This window comes from Microcaecilia unicolor, chromosome 3, assembly GCF_901765095.1.
Source record: "Microcaecilia unicolor chromosome 3, aMicUni1.1, whole genome shotgun sequence".
In the NCBI taxonomy this organism is placed as follows: domain Eukaryota; kingdom Metazoa; phylum Chordata; class Amphibia; order Gymnophiona; family Siphonopidae; genus Microcaecilia; species Microcaecilia unicolor.
Genome location: NC_044033.1, coordinates 292,401,038 through 292,415,802, shown reverse-complemented (window position 1 = coordinate 292,415,802; position 14,765 = coordinate 292,401,038). Strand labels below are relative to the sequence as shown.

General features: G+C 48.2%; 1 protein-coding gene across 2 annotated transcripts in view; it reads left to right on the top strand.

Annotated features, from left to right (window-relative positions):
• The window catches only part of ESPL1 (extra spindle pole bodies like 1, separase), a 548,935-nt gene that overhangs the window by 400,033 nt on the left and 134,137 nt on the right, over positions 1-14,765 (top strand). For both annotated transcript variants that reach the window (XM_030198173.1, XM_030198172.1), the window contains exon 27: positions 5,675-5,779. In XM_030198173.1, coding sequence (XP_030054033.1) covers positions 5,675-5,779 — 105 coding nt within the window. The remainder of the gene's footprint in view (positions 1-5,674; positions 5,780-14,765) is intronic.

Here is a 14,765-nt window from a genome sequence, read left to right as displayed (position 1 = left end):
TCGATGCCGCTTGCAGTACCGACTGCGGTCGCCTCCCAGGAAGGCTCCCCGATGACGTCGGCGAAGGGAGCTTCGCGGGCGAGGGAGTCTACCTCTCGACGCCCACACCGTGGACGTGGTTCCACGGAGTCGAGCCGGGCACGGCTTCAGACACAGGTTTGTGAACTTGTGTCTGATACCGATGGTGAGGCCTCATGGGAGGAGGAGGAGGACATCGGATATTTCTCTGACGAGGAGTCTGATGGCCTTCCTTCGGATCCCACTCCCTCCCCTGAAAGGCAGCTTTCTCCTCCCGAGAGTCTGTCTTTTGCGGCCTTTGTCCGGGAGATGTCTACGGCCATCCCCTTCCCGGTGGTTGTGGAGGACGAGCCCAGGGCTGAAATGTTTGAGCTCCTGGACTATCCTTCTCCACCTAAGGAAGCGTCCACAGTACCCATGCATCATGTCCTAAAAAAGACATTGCTGGCGAACTGGACCAAGCCATTAAGTAATCCCCACATTCCCAAGAAGATCGAGTCCCAGTACCGGATCCATGGGGACCCAGAACTGATGCGCACTCAGTTGCCTCACAACTCTGGAGTTGTGGATTTGGCCCTAAAGAAGGCTAAGAGTTCTAGGGAGCATGCTTCGGCGCCCCCGGGCAAGGACTTTAGAACCTTAGACTCCTTTGGGAGGAAGGCCTACCATTCTTCTATGCTCGTGGCCAAAATCCAGACTTACCAGCTCTACACGAGCATACACATGCGGAACAATGTGCGGCAGTTGGCGGGTTTGGTGGACAAGCTCCCTCCTGAGCAAGCCAAGCCATTTCAGGAGGTGGTCAGGCAGCTGAAGGCGTGCAGAAAATTCCTGGCCAGAGGGGTGTATGACACCTTTGATGTTGCGTCCAGGGCCGCTGCTCAAGGTGTGGTGATGCGCAGACTCTCATGGCTGCCTGCCTCCGACCTGGAGAATAAGATCCAGCAGCGGATTGCGGACTCTCCTTGCCGTGCGGATAATATTTTTGGAGAGAAAGTCGAACAGGTGGTAGAGCAGCTCCACCAGCGGGATACCGCTTTCGACAAGTTCTCCCGCCGGCAGCCTTCAGCTTCTACCTCCACAGGTAGACGTTTTTATGGGGGAAGGAAGACTGTTCCTTACTCTTCTGGTAAGCGTAGGTACAATCCTCCTTCTCGACAGCCTGCGGCCCAGGCTAAGCCCCAGCGCGCTCGCTCTCGTCAGCAGCGTGCGCCTCAGCAAGGCCCCTCGGCTCCCCAGCAAAAGCAAGGGATGAGCTTTTGACTGGCTCCAGCAGAGCATAGCCGACATCCAAGTGTCAGTGCCGGGCGACCTACCGGTCGGAGGGAGGTTGAAAGTTTTTCACCAAAGGTGGCCTCTCATAACCTCCGATCAGTGGGTTCTCCAAATAGTCCGGCAAGGATACACCCTCAATTTGGCTTCAAAACCTCCAAATTGTCCACCGGGAGCTCAATCTTACAGCTTCCAACACAAGCAGGTACTTGCAGAGGAACTCTCCGCCCTTCTCAGCGCCAATGCGGTCGAGCCCGTGCCATCCGGGCAGGAAGGGCTGGGATTCTATTCCAGGTACTTCCTTGAGGAAAATAAAACAGGGGGGATGCGCCCCATCCTAGACCTAAGGGCCCTGAACAAATATCTGGTCAAAGAAAAGTTCAGGATGCTTTCCCTGGGCACCCTTCTCCCCATGATTCAGGAAAACGATTGGCTATGCTCTCTGGACTTGAAGGACGCCTACACACACATCCCGATACTGCCAGCTCACAGACAGTATCTGCGATTTCAGCTGGGCACACGTCACTTCCAGTACTGTGTGCTACCCTTTGGGCTCGCCTCTGCGCCCAGAGTGTTCACAAAGTGCTTAGCTGTAGTAGCGGCGGCACTTCGCAGGCTGGGGGTACACGTGTTCCCATATCTCGACGATTGGCTGGTGAAGAACACATCCGAGGCAGGAGCTCTACAGTCCATGCAGATGACTATTCGCCTCCTGGAGCTACTGGGGTTTGTGATAAATTATCCAAAGTCCCATCTTCTCCCAGTGCAGAAACTCAAATTCATAGGAGCCCTGCTGGATTCTCGGACGGCTCGTGCCTATCTCCCAGAGGCGAGAGCCAACAACTTGTTGTCCCTCGTCTCGCGGGTGCGAGCGTCCCAGCAGATCACAGCTCGGCAGATGTTGAGATTGCTGGGCCACATGGCCTCCACAGTTCATGTGACTCCCATGGCCCGCCTTCACATGAGATCTTCTCAATGGACCCTAGCTTCCCAGTGGTTTCAGGCTGCTGGGGATCTAGAAGACGTGATCCACCTGTCCACGAGTTTTCTCAAATCCCTGTATTGGTGGACGATTTGGTCCAATTTGACTCTGGGACGTCCTTTCCAAATTCCTCAGGCACAAAAAGTGCTTACTACGGATGCGTCTCTCCTGGGGTGGGGAGCTCATGTCGATGGGCTTCACACCCAGGGAAGCTGGTCCCTCCAGGAACGCGATCTGCAGATCAATCTCCTGGAGTTACGAGCGGTCTGGAACGCTCTGAAGGCTTTCAGAGATCGGCTGTCCCACCAAATTATCCAAATTCAGACAGACAAACAGGTTGCCATGTATTACATCAACAAGCAGGGGGGCACCGGATCTCGCCCCCTGTGTCAGGAAGCCGTCAGCATGTGGCTCTGGGCTCGCCGTCACGGCTTGGTGCTCCAAGCCACATATCTGGCAGGCGTAAACAACAGTCTGGCCGACAGGCTGAGCAGGATTATGCAACCTCACGAGTGGTCGCTCAATTCCCGTGTAGTGCGACAGATCTTCCAGGTGTGGGGCACCCCCTTGGTAGATCTCTTCGCATCTCGAGCCAACCACAAAGTCCCTCAGTTCTGTTCCAGGCTTCAGGCCCACGGCAGACTGGCATCGGATGCCTTCCTCCTGGACTGGGGGGGAGTGTCTGCTGTATGCTTATCCTCCCATACCTCTGGTGGGGAAGACTTTGTTGAAACTCAAGCAAGACCGAGGCACCATGATTCTGATTGCTCCTTTTTGGCCGCGTCAGATCTGGTTCCCTCTTCTTCTGGAGTTATCCTCCGAAGAACCGTGGAGATTGGAGTGTTTTCCGACCCTCATCACACAGGACGAAGGGGCGCTTCTGCATCCCAACCTCCGGTCTCTGGCTCTCACGGCCTGGATGTTGAGAGCGTAGACTTTGCCTCTTTGGGTCTGTCAGAGGGTGTCTCCCGCATCTTGCTTGCTTCCAGGAAAGATTCCACTAAGAGGAGTTACTTCTATCTATGGAGGAGGTTTGCCATCTGGTGTGACAGCAAGGCCCTAGATCCTCGCTCTTGTCCTACACAGACCCTGCATGAATACCTTCTGCACTTGTCTGAGTCTGGTCTCAAGACCAACTCTGTAAGGGTTCACCTTAGTGCAATCAGTGCATACCATTACCGTGTGGAAGGTAAGCCGATCTCAGGACAGCCTTTAGTGGTTTGCTTCATGAGAGGTTTGCTTTTGTCAAAGCCCCCCGTCAAACCTCCTACAGTGTCATGGGATCTCAATGTCGTTCTCACCCAGCTGATGAAACCTCCTTTTGAGCCACTGGACTCCTGCCATCTGAAGTACTTGACCTGGAAGGTCATTTTCTTGGTGGCAGTTACTTCAGCTCGTAGAGTCAGTGAGCTTCAGGCCCTGGTAGCCCAGGCCCCTTACACCAAATTTCATCATAACAGAGTAGTCCTCCGCACTCACCCTAAGTTCTTGCCAAAGGTTGTGTCGGAGTTCCATCTGAACCAGTCAATTGTCTTGCCAACATTCTTTCCCCGTCCTCATTCCTGCCCTGCTGAACGTCAGCTGCACACATTGGACTGCAAGAGAGCATTGGCCTTCTACCTGGAGCGGACACAGCCCAACAGACAGTCCGCCCAATTGTTTGTTTCTTTTGATCCCAACAGGAGGGGAGTGGCTGTGGGGAAACGCACCATATCCAATTGGCTAGCAGATTGCATTTCCTTCACTTACGCCCAGGCTGGGCTGGCTCTTGAGGGTCATGTCACGGCTCATAATGTTAGAGCCATGGCAGCGTCAGTAGCCCACTTGAAGTCAGCCACTATTGAAGAGATTTGCAAAGCTGCGACGTGGTCATCTGTCCACACATTCACATCTCATTACTGCCTGCAGGAGGATACCCGACACAACAGTCGGTTCGGGCAGTCAGTGCTTCAGAATCTGTTCGGGGTTTAGAATCCAACTCCACCCCCCTAGGCCCATGTTTATTCTGTTCCAGGCTGCACTCTGTTAGTTGGATAAATTGTTAGGTCAATCTCAGTTATGTCCTCGCCGTTGCGAGGCCCAATTGATCATGGTTGTTGTTTTGAGTGAGCCTGGGGGCTAGGGATACCCCATCAATGAGAACAAGCAGTCTGCTTGTCCTCGGAGAAAGCGAATGCTACATACCTGTAGAAGGTATTCTCCGAGGACAGCAGGCTCATTGTTCTCACAAACCCGCCCGCCTCCCCTTTGGAGTTGTGTCTTCCCTTGCCTTTGTTTTGCTACATATGGGACTGACGAACACGAGCCGGTTCGGGCGGGAAGACGGCCGCGCATGCGCAGTGCGCATAGGCGCGCGAGGACTAGCAAAGGCCTTTGCTAGGAAAGTGTTCCGATTGGAGGGGCTGCCTTGGACGTCACCCATCAGTGAGAACAATCAGCCTGCTGTCCTCGGAGAATACCTTCTACAGGTATGTAGCATTCGCTCTCCTCAATGGAGGGGGCATTTAAATAAGTTGTAAATTCTGAGCAGTATATCACTGGAGGTTGTAACTCTGTATTTTGGTAAATATTTGGTCATTTTAATTTTTTTTTAAATGGTCACTAATTTGCATTGGACTTTGGCAAAAATTGACACTGTATCCCTGTGTGTGTCCTCTGGAGCAATCCGTTCTGGGAGATGAGGGGCTCTATACTTCATATATCCACCACATTAATTACAACTATTGTGTGTGGCACATGTTTCAAGTTCTGCATAAACTAGGAATAGGGCCAGTTATGTGAAGCTAGAAAGGAGTGATAGGGCATCTTTATAAGTTTTGCAGTAAACAGTTTACAATGTACAGAGATGTTAAACATGACAACACATTGAAAGATTCATAAGAAAACCAAAATCACTTCCTTCACCCAAATAGCATCTTGGCAAAAATCAAACACAAGAGGAGCAGTCTGTTCACTGAAAAAACACACTTATACAGATGAATGTAACCAAACAGTGTAATAAGAGCCTCTTTCTACATGTAACAGGTTTACAGACAAAAAAACATACTTATAAAGTTACCTTATGCTCTTGGAAACCAATAAAGGGCACTCTTTCTGATCATTGGTTTGTATCGGACTAATATTTTTAGTCATGCGATACTTGTTTGATTTGTTGTATTTAATGCAGTGGTTCCCAAAGCTGGTCCTGCAGGTGCCCCAGCTAGTTGGGTACAATTCTGAGTAAACTAGGGATAGGGCCAGTTATGCGAATCTAGAAAGGAGTGATAAGGCATTTTAAAGTTTTGCTGTAAACAAAAAGCAGTAAACAGTTCACAATGCACAGAGATGTTAAACATGGCAACACATTGAAAGATTCATATCAAAAATATAATTTTATTTTTGTGTTTTCTATTCTTTACACAGCACCTCCAGAAGCTGCCGTGGGAGAACATGCCCTGTCTGATCTCCAGGCCTGTGACAAGGATGCTGTGTCTGCCATTCCTGCTAAGCTCTGTGCTTGTGAGAAAGGTAAGAGAAAGGAAGCTTCCCTCTCTACCTGTAAAGGTCTTTCTTTTTAAACTTTTGCCCATCTCGTCTGTAGAGGTGTTTCTTTTTAAACTTTTGCATCAGAAGCTTTTTGAGCTATTTCTAAATCCCATTTCAGTTTTATTTCTAAGTAGCATTTCTATGGTATTGAATAAAATGAGATGTTAGAACACAATGAGCTACAAGCAACAACTAGGGGAAAAAAGTGGAATGCCAAGAAAAAAACCTCAAATTTATGCCTCAACCTCTTTAGTCTCTCCTTGTATGAAAGAAGTTCATCCCATTTATCATTTTGGTCTCTTTGAACCTTTTCTAATTCCACTATATCTTTGAGATACGGTGACCAGAATTGAACATAATACTCAAGGTGAGGTCGCACAATGGAGTGATACAGAGGCGTTATAGTATTCTTGGTTTTATTTACTATCCCTTTCCTAGTAATTCGTAGCATCCTGTTTGCTTTTTTTGGCTGCCGCCACACACTGGGCAGAAGATTCAGCGTATTGTCTACAATGGCACCTAGATCTTTTTCTTGGATGCTGACTCCCAAGGTGAACCCTAGCATCAGGTATGATTTGGATTATTTTTCCCAATGTGTATCACTGCATTTGTCCACATCAAATTTCATCCGCCATTTGGATGCCCAGTCTTCCAATTTCCTAAGGTCTTCCAGCAGGTTTTCACACTCGGCATGTGTTTTAACAGCTTTGAATAATTTTGTCATTTGCAAATTTAATCACCTTATTTGCATTCTGATTTCTGGATATTTTAATTATTTTTTTTTTAACTTTAATTTTTTCTTGCAAATTTTAAAGCACAAATGAGGAACATACAGTAACCATACCCACAACTCAAAACATGTGTACATGGTGGACCCGTGAAACAAACCTGATCTCACTACAAAGGGATCATCTCTGCTACTAACATATGTGCAAGGGAGAAAGTTTGTTCTCTGCACAGTTCATCATTTTGATACTGTTACACTTTTGACCCCTAACTCAGGCATTGTGCATTGAAACATGGCCTGTGTCGGGCCATTTTATGGAAGATTGATGTTCAAACCATACAATTAAAGGAACTGTGTCCCTTTTTTGAAGGCTCTTGGTGCTTTTTTTTGCTATTTGGACTGTCTTCATCAGCACGTAACATCCTGCCATAGTTGTGTGTATGTGTCCCCATTCCCCCTCAGTTCCTTGGTAATCTTATCATACTTCCTCATTTCCCAGATTGCCTGTTGCCATGTATTCCAAATGGGGCCAGCCCCCTCTCTCCAAGACCTGGCAATTGTCATCTTAGCAGCCATACAGGTGTGCAATACTAAATGTTGCTTTGCCGCCCGAAGGCCAGGGCACTCCAATACCCAAAAGGCAAGCCAGTCTGTCATTAGCCCATTTCTTCCCTGTTCATCTCTGGACATTAGTCCAAACTACCTGCCAACATTTTTGTATCACTGGACACTCCCACCAAAGATGTTCAGAGATCCCTGTAAACCCACAATGCCTTCAACACAGACTGGAAGCATTTGTACCCGCCTTCTCACTCTGAATCTGGGTCCAGTATGCCCTGTGCAAGATCTGGAATTGAAGTTGGTTGTATTGGGTAATACGAGTACATTTCTTGGCAAGATTTAGGCTCTCTCCCAATCTTCAGTACCTAACAGTGTACCCAACCAGTTCTCCCACTTCTTCTCCGCCCCCTTACGTCGTATCAGTAGCAACTGTGTCAACTCATAATGATGAGAGAGAAGTTTGACACGAGAACTTGCTTTAAACAGTACCACTTCTACCTTTGTCGACTCCCAATGTAAATTTACTTTGGTATTAGAACCAGTGCATGTTTTCTAGCAAAAAAGGTGCCGGTACTCAAATGCTAGGCCACCCTTCAAGGGTGGGGTGATCACTGAGGGATCCACCCCACAATAGCCAGGCCCCCTGCGACCAGTCACAGAACCTATGACAAGGCAGAATTGGTGTGTAGAGCCTGAGCTCTTTCATTAAAACTTGGGGTCCTTGGGTCAATTTTAGCAGACAATGGAAAAGGTGCCGGTACTCAGTACCCCCAAGTACGTACCCCCCCCCCCCCCCCCCAAAAAAAAAACCCCTGATTAGAACCCAGCAAAAAATCCCTTCCCTGAAAGTACTGGTAGAATGGAATTTTCCTACCTATAATGTCCTGCAATTGCCCCTGTACTACTAACGAGCTCTGAGCATATATAGATCCCTACACTAGAAGAACCCTGCCTCATCTAATTGAGATTTCAATGCAGCAAAGTAACCTGAAGACCAAGGTTGATAATCCTTTAGGAGACTTAGCAGAAAAGTGATCCCCTCCACTTTACTTTGCGCATCCCCACCCACACATCTGAGAGGGGTAAGAAATACATGCGAGTGTGCCAACGAGTTTTCTGTCCCGCCCCTCTGCAACTATTCCCCCAGCTCACATAGAAAATAAGAATATAGGTGGGACTTCTCCAAAGGGACTCATCGTACTACTGAATCTTCAATATAATGCCTCCCTAAGAACCTTCAGCACAACTACCTGATGATGATATTTCAGGGTCGGTACCCCCACTCCACCTTCCTCTTTGGGAAGCTGCAGAGTCCTCCATACCACTCTGGGCCTTGCAAACCCACATATAAACTTTCTCCACATCCTAACTCATAGTTTGAAATGCTTACTAGGAGTGGCAATAGATAATGGCGCAAATAGGAAAAGAAATTTAGGTAAGATCATCATGCGGAATGCAGCAACCTTTCCCCACCAGGATAGCCACAGCAATTTCCAAGTATGTAAATCTTGCACCTGCTTCGTGAGTCTTTCATAGTTAAGGTGGAAAAGGTCAGCAGTGCAATTAGAAATGATAATGTCCAAATTTCCATACTCTATAAGCCACATTGAGCCTACAAAAAGGTGGGAAAATGTAGGGTACAAATACAATAAATAAAATAAATACCTAAAACCCCGACTCGCCACTTGGGAAGGTTGAAAAATCTGAAGGAACTACATTAAATCATGTTTTCTCAATATTCATTTTAAACCCTGACACCTCTCCAAATCGGGACAATTCTATCAGTAATTGTGGCAAGCATTGCTGGGGATGCACCATAAAAGTTAAGGTGTCATCTGCATACAACAGTATTTTATGGAGATGTCCTCGAACTACGATGGGAGCAATAGTAGATTGCTGCCTAATGCGTGCCGCAAAGGGTTCTATGGCTAAGGCAAACTAACGGGGACATCAGGCACCCCTTTTGGGTACCTCTTACCGGCAGAAATTCTTCCTACTGAATCCCATTGACCAGGATAGCACTTCTAGGCGCCGCATACAAGGACCAGATCCCAAGTCCCATATGTCCCCACCTCCCCAGCCCCATCTAGTCCATCACTGCAAACAAATATTCCCACTCTATTGAACACATTCTCCGTGTTGATAGCCACACACATTGCTCTTTCTTTCCTGCATTTGATAGTATCAATGAGATTAATGGCATGTCTCGCATTGTCTCCTAGTTGATGACCCTGTACAATGCCCATCATCTGATCTTGGTGGATCAGCTTAGCGAGAATATGATCCAACCTATTTGCTAAAATGTTTGCAAAGATTTTCATATCAATTCAGTAGAGCAATAGGGTAATAACTAGCACATTTCAAGGGGTTTTTACCTGGTTTGGGTAATACTACCACATTGGCTTTATATGGGGACTGGGCCAAGATGGAGCCCTCCACCTTCCCGAATAATTAAGCTAAAACTGGAGAAATATTAGGATTAAGAATCTTATAACATTCAGAAGGGAAACATCCTTCCCCAGCTATTTACCCTTTAGATCTAAGATTGCTTTGCTGACTTCTGCAGCTGTGATGGCTGAGTTTGAGGGAAACTGCAATCTGCTCTATTCGTGGCAGATTTAGCCCCTTCAGGTATTGAGTAATGTCATCTCCAGAGTATTTAAGTTCCGAGGAGTACATCATCTTGTAAAAGCTTAAGTTCTTGAGTTATATCTGCGTGCAAGACTTTGGCCTCCCCGGACTCTGCAAGAATTTGTCACCCAGCACTCACTGCCGTTTTTTGAGCTACCACGCCAGCAATTTACGTATTCTGTTCTCCCTCTCTTGTTTTCTTCATTGCATACTCAATTTGTCCGGTATCCAATTCAGCCAATTGGGCTTTTAAAGCAATGGCGAGGGGTATTTTTCTTGTTGCTTATGAGTAAGTGCCAAGTGTTTCACTGCTTTGTCTTCTGTGCCTGTGAACCCTCTTTGCTCTGGCAGCCTCTTGAATCAAAATGCCCCTCATATAGGCTTTACCTGCGTCCCATAGCTTCCCCATGTTAACCTTCCCATTATCATTCAAGGTCAAATACGCCTCCCTTTTCTGCCTAAGCAAGAGTTGTGTTTTGTGCTTGGCCAAGAGGCTCTCATTAGCCCTCCACTGGCTCCCTCTGGGGGGTTCTTCGGCAAAAACCACTCTGCTCGTGACTGGGGCATGATCAGAAATATTAATAGGGTGTGTGTAGTAAGGTTCCTTCATCTACCAACCAGGGTCCCATCCACCCACCAATAATCAAGTCTAGAGTATATGTGTCTCCCTGAATAACAAGTAAATTCTCATTCAAGTAGATTATACACACTCCATACATCAAGGCGTTATGCCCCAAAGTTCTCTTTAGCACTCCACTATCCCTGATTTCCTCTCTACTGCATTTGTGTCCTGTCCAGCTTCCCCACAACTGTATTCATATCCCCTCCTATAATCAGCGACTCTACTTTGAAGCCAGAGCTGGTTAATAAGGGAAGTGAAGAACGAGCCTTTAAGGCCTATCAGGGCATGGACATTTACCAAAGTAAATGTCCACGGATTTATCCTCCCTGATAGCCAAATATACCTCCCCTAGGCATCCCCCCTGAAGCATATTCAAATAAAATTTAGTCCATTGCCCGCCCGCCCTCCCCCCACCCCCTTAAGTTTCAACATTTACGATTCTAGTTTCAATTTATGCAACAAATCAATGTCCACTTGAAGGTCCCGCAAATGCTTCAAAATTCATTTACACTTAGGTGATTTACTCCCCACTCATACAGATTCCAAGTAGCAAATTTAAGCCCTCCCCTGGACATCATTAAATTTTTCCCACCCCTTTGGAAACCTTATCCCCATTCCACAATTGTACAGAACTATTACCACCTTGTTGCCCTCCCCGATCCCTCCCACATTCTCTTCCCACCCAGAAAAACCAAGTCCTTCTCCTCATAATATGTCTCTTCCCTGCCCTCCCACATCCCCCCACCCCCATCCTTGCATGCAAACAAAAGAATCCCAAAAGTCGGCACCACTGCAGCAAATAACCGCTATCTAGAATAATTGAACTGTTGCAACCGTCTTAAGGCACCCCCCATAAGGGCCCACACATAGAGAGACAACTCATACATCTGGTCCTTGCATGACATAATTCTCTCCTGTGTCCACTCCTTCCACTGGGCCCCTTTCAGTAGGAGTTGTACTGCCTGACTGCAGGTCCAACCCTGTCATGGCTTCACCACTCTACGTATCATCTGAGTCTTCCGATAACATGTCGACCACAAGGCTGGATGCTGAGGCCTTGCAAGTCTTTTTGCTAGAGCCATAAATCTGGCCTTTTGCAGTAGTTGAGAAAACTTCATTTTAAATTTGGGAGAGAATTTAACCCCCTTCCCTCTGTTGCGAGGGGTATGTGCAGCTCCCACATGCTTAACTTTTGACTTAGCCCAGATCAGGTCTCCATTTTGCTCTTTTTCACATAATACAAAGATTTGATGAAACTGTCAGTGTCTTTAGGGGAATCGAAAAAAAATCACTTTTTCCCATCTTGAAAGATAACCAGCTTGGGTGCCAGATACCTGCCTGAAGTCCTCTAGCAATTAACACCTGTTTATAATTCCAAAATTCCTTCCTCTTGCAAATCATTTCTGCACTCAAATCAGGGAAAATTGTGGGGTCCAGTTCTCGTACACACAAGATTTCTGGTGCCTGGCCTACCTCAAAATGAACTCCACTTCTAGATATGTGAGAAGTTTAATTATGAATGCCCTGGATGGTTAGAATTGGCTGGGGATGGAGCTCCCGGTGGGTGCACTCCAATTCGAATGCCAATTGAGCAGGGGATTCAGGAAAGCAAGCAAGCAATATTTTTTTTTAATAAAGGTTGTTTACTCTATCTCTCTATTCCTTCTGGGATCATACATGCATAGGTTAGACCTGTGCTGTCTATATTCTACAGGTCCTCCACATTTTTGTGCTTTGTGGCTGATGCCATGAGGTCTGCTTCCTTTTCCTGCGCCACTTCAACATCGTGAATGCGCTCCTCAATCTTGTCCACATTTTCAGTAAGCTCTGCTGTTCGGGCCTCCTTTAGTTTAGCCATCACCATTTCTGCAATTTCCAGTTTGGCCACCCCCAGCTCATGGAAGACTGAGTGCGTCGTCGGAGCTACAGACAGAGAGGGCTGCAAGATCAAAAGACTCTCCCCCTGGGACTCCCAGTCAGGATCACAGTACTACCATTCTCTGAGGACAATCAGGCTGCTTGTTTTCACACATGGGTCGAGGTCTGCGTCAGCCCGGGATCCGGCATTTTGCAAGCAAAATATTTAAAAATCTTGCCAGAGTCTTCTGTTGCACGTGCAGCGCGCATGTGCGGTTCGGTTTCCCACCCATCGCGTGAGCGTTCCCTGCTCAGTTATTTTTTTTCCGCGGTGAGGTGCGGTCGAGTTTTTTTTCCTCGCTCCTCACAGGCCTGTGAAAGAGTTTTCTGCGTTTTTGTGGCTTTTGCCCTTTTTTCTATCTTTTGTTAGACATTTACAGTTTTTTTTTAAAAAAAACTTCCCATGGTTTTCTTAATTTTTTTTTTTTTTTTTGCCCTTTTAAAGTTTCTTTTCTTTTTCGACACAGCCGGCTTGTTCCCTTCTTTTCGTGCCCTTTTTTTCTTTTAACAGGCACGATCACGTCTTTTGATTTTGCCAAAGCCGTTTTTTCTTCCATGTCATCGAAGACACCCAGCAGCTTCAAACGTTGTACTTGGTGCAACTGGACCATCTCGGGTACCGATACCCACGCTTGGTGTATCCAGTGCCTTGGGCCCGACCATAGCCCAGCCGCTTGTAGTCTGTGTCTTTGCATGAAGAAACGGACCCAAGCGTCTCGAAAGGCCCAACAAGAGAAGCTTTTTGGGGCTCGGTCCGGTCCTTCAACATCAACAGCGGTACCGAGGTCATCGACATCGAGGGACGCATCGACGTCGGAAGCAATGGCTGTGGAACGACCAACTCGTGCTGGGAGCAGTGAGGCATTGAGTGGGTCTCCACATGTCTCGACGCCTCCTGTTATGCAGGCGCCCCGGGACCGACTTTCGTCAGACCCGGCTCCAAGAAGACATGAGAATTCCATGTCTTCCTCATTGGTACCGAGGAGTCTCGATGATGGGCGTCGAGCGAAGGCGAAGGAGCACCGTCATCATTCTCCTTCGACATACGGTGCCGGGAGCTCCGGGGCATCAAGAGATTCGGCACCCGAGAAGCGCTGGTGCCGAGAGGATCGCTCTCCCTCTATTCAGGAGGTGCCGATGCGTCGGTCTAGCAGCCCGGTACCTGTTCCCGAGCCTCGACAGATTCTGCCACCAGCTCCTGTACTGACCCCGCAGCCTTGTCCAACGGCAGCTCTTGACGAGCGCATCAGGGCCCTGCTTCCAGAGCTTCTGGAAGGGTTCTGCGCCAGTCTGCTTCGGTGTCGGGGGTGCTTGCGCCTTCCGTACCGTCTGCTGCAGCGGTATCTGGTCATTCGCCTGTGGTGAGGTCCCTGGCATCGGTGTCTACTGCCACCCGGGTCGAATCCCCTTCAATGTCTGTGGAGGAAGCTTCACCGGAGTCCAGATGGGTGTCGACTTCTCAACACCGCCGTCAAGGATGTCGTTCCTCGGCGTCGAGGCAGGCTCAGTTTCGGACTGCTCTGAAAGAGGTCTTGTCCGATACTGAAGATGAGCGTTCGTGGGAGGAAGAGGAGGATCCCAGGTACTTTTCATCTGATGAGTCCTGTGGGATTCCTTCTCAACCTTCCCCTCCACCAGAAAGGAGACTGTGTCCACCGGAGTCTATCCTTTATCTCCTTTGTCAGGGAAATGGCTGCAACCATTCCCTTCCCTGTGGAGGTTGAGGATGAGCCCAGGGCTGAGATGCTCGAGGTCCTGGATTATCTTTCTCCACCTAGAGAGGCTGCAACGGCTCCTTTGCATAATGTACTGAAGGAAGTCCTTATGCAAAACTGGTTGTTCCCTCTGTCTCCGTGATCCCGAAGAGAACTGAATCCCAATATCGGATCCACGGTGAGCCTGGATTAATGAAGTCTCAGCTACCTCACAATTCCACAGTGGTGGACTCCACTGTCAAAAGAGCCAAGAGTACTAGGGACTATGCCTTGGCGCCCCCAGGCAGAGAATCTAGAACCTTGGACTCTTTTGGGAGAAAGGCATATCAGGCCGCTATGCTCGCTGCCAAAATCCAGACATACCAGCTGTTCATGAGCATTGACTTGCGGAACTCGGTGAGGCAACTGCTAGCTTGGTTGATCCACTCCCTCCAGAGCAGGCCGAGCCTTTTCGCCAGGTGGTCAGGCAGCAGAAGGTGTGTTGCAAATTCCTGGCCAGGGGTACGTTCGACACTTTTGATGTAGCATCCAGAATCACTGCCCAAGTTATAGTGATGCGCAGACTCTTATGGCTGCGTGTCTCTGACCTTGATCATTCAGTCCAGCAGCGGATGTTCCTTGCCGGGGGGGGGGGGGGGGGGGGGGGGGGGGGTAACCTTTTTGGTGAGAAAGTAAAGGATCTGGTTGACCAGCTCAAGAAGCACAATGATGCTATGGATTCTCTCTCCCGCCAGGCGTCTTCTGCTACTACCTCCTCATCTAGGTTTTTTGGAGGGAAGAGGAGTGCTCCCTATT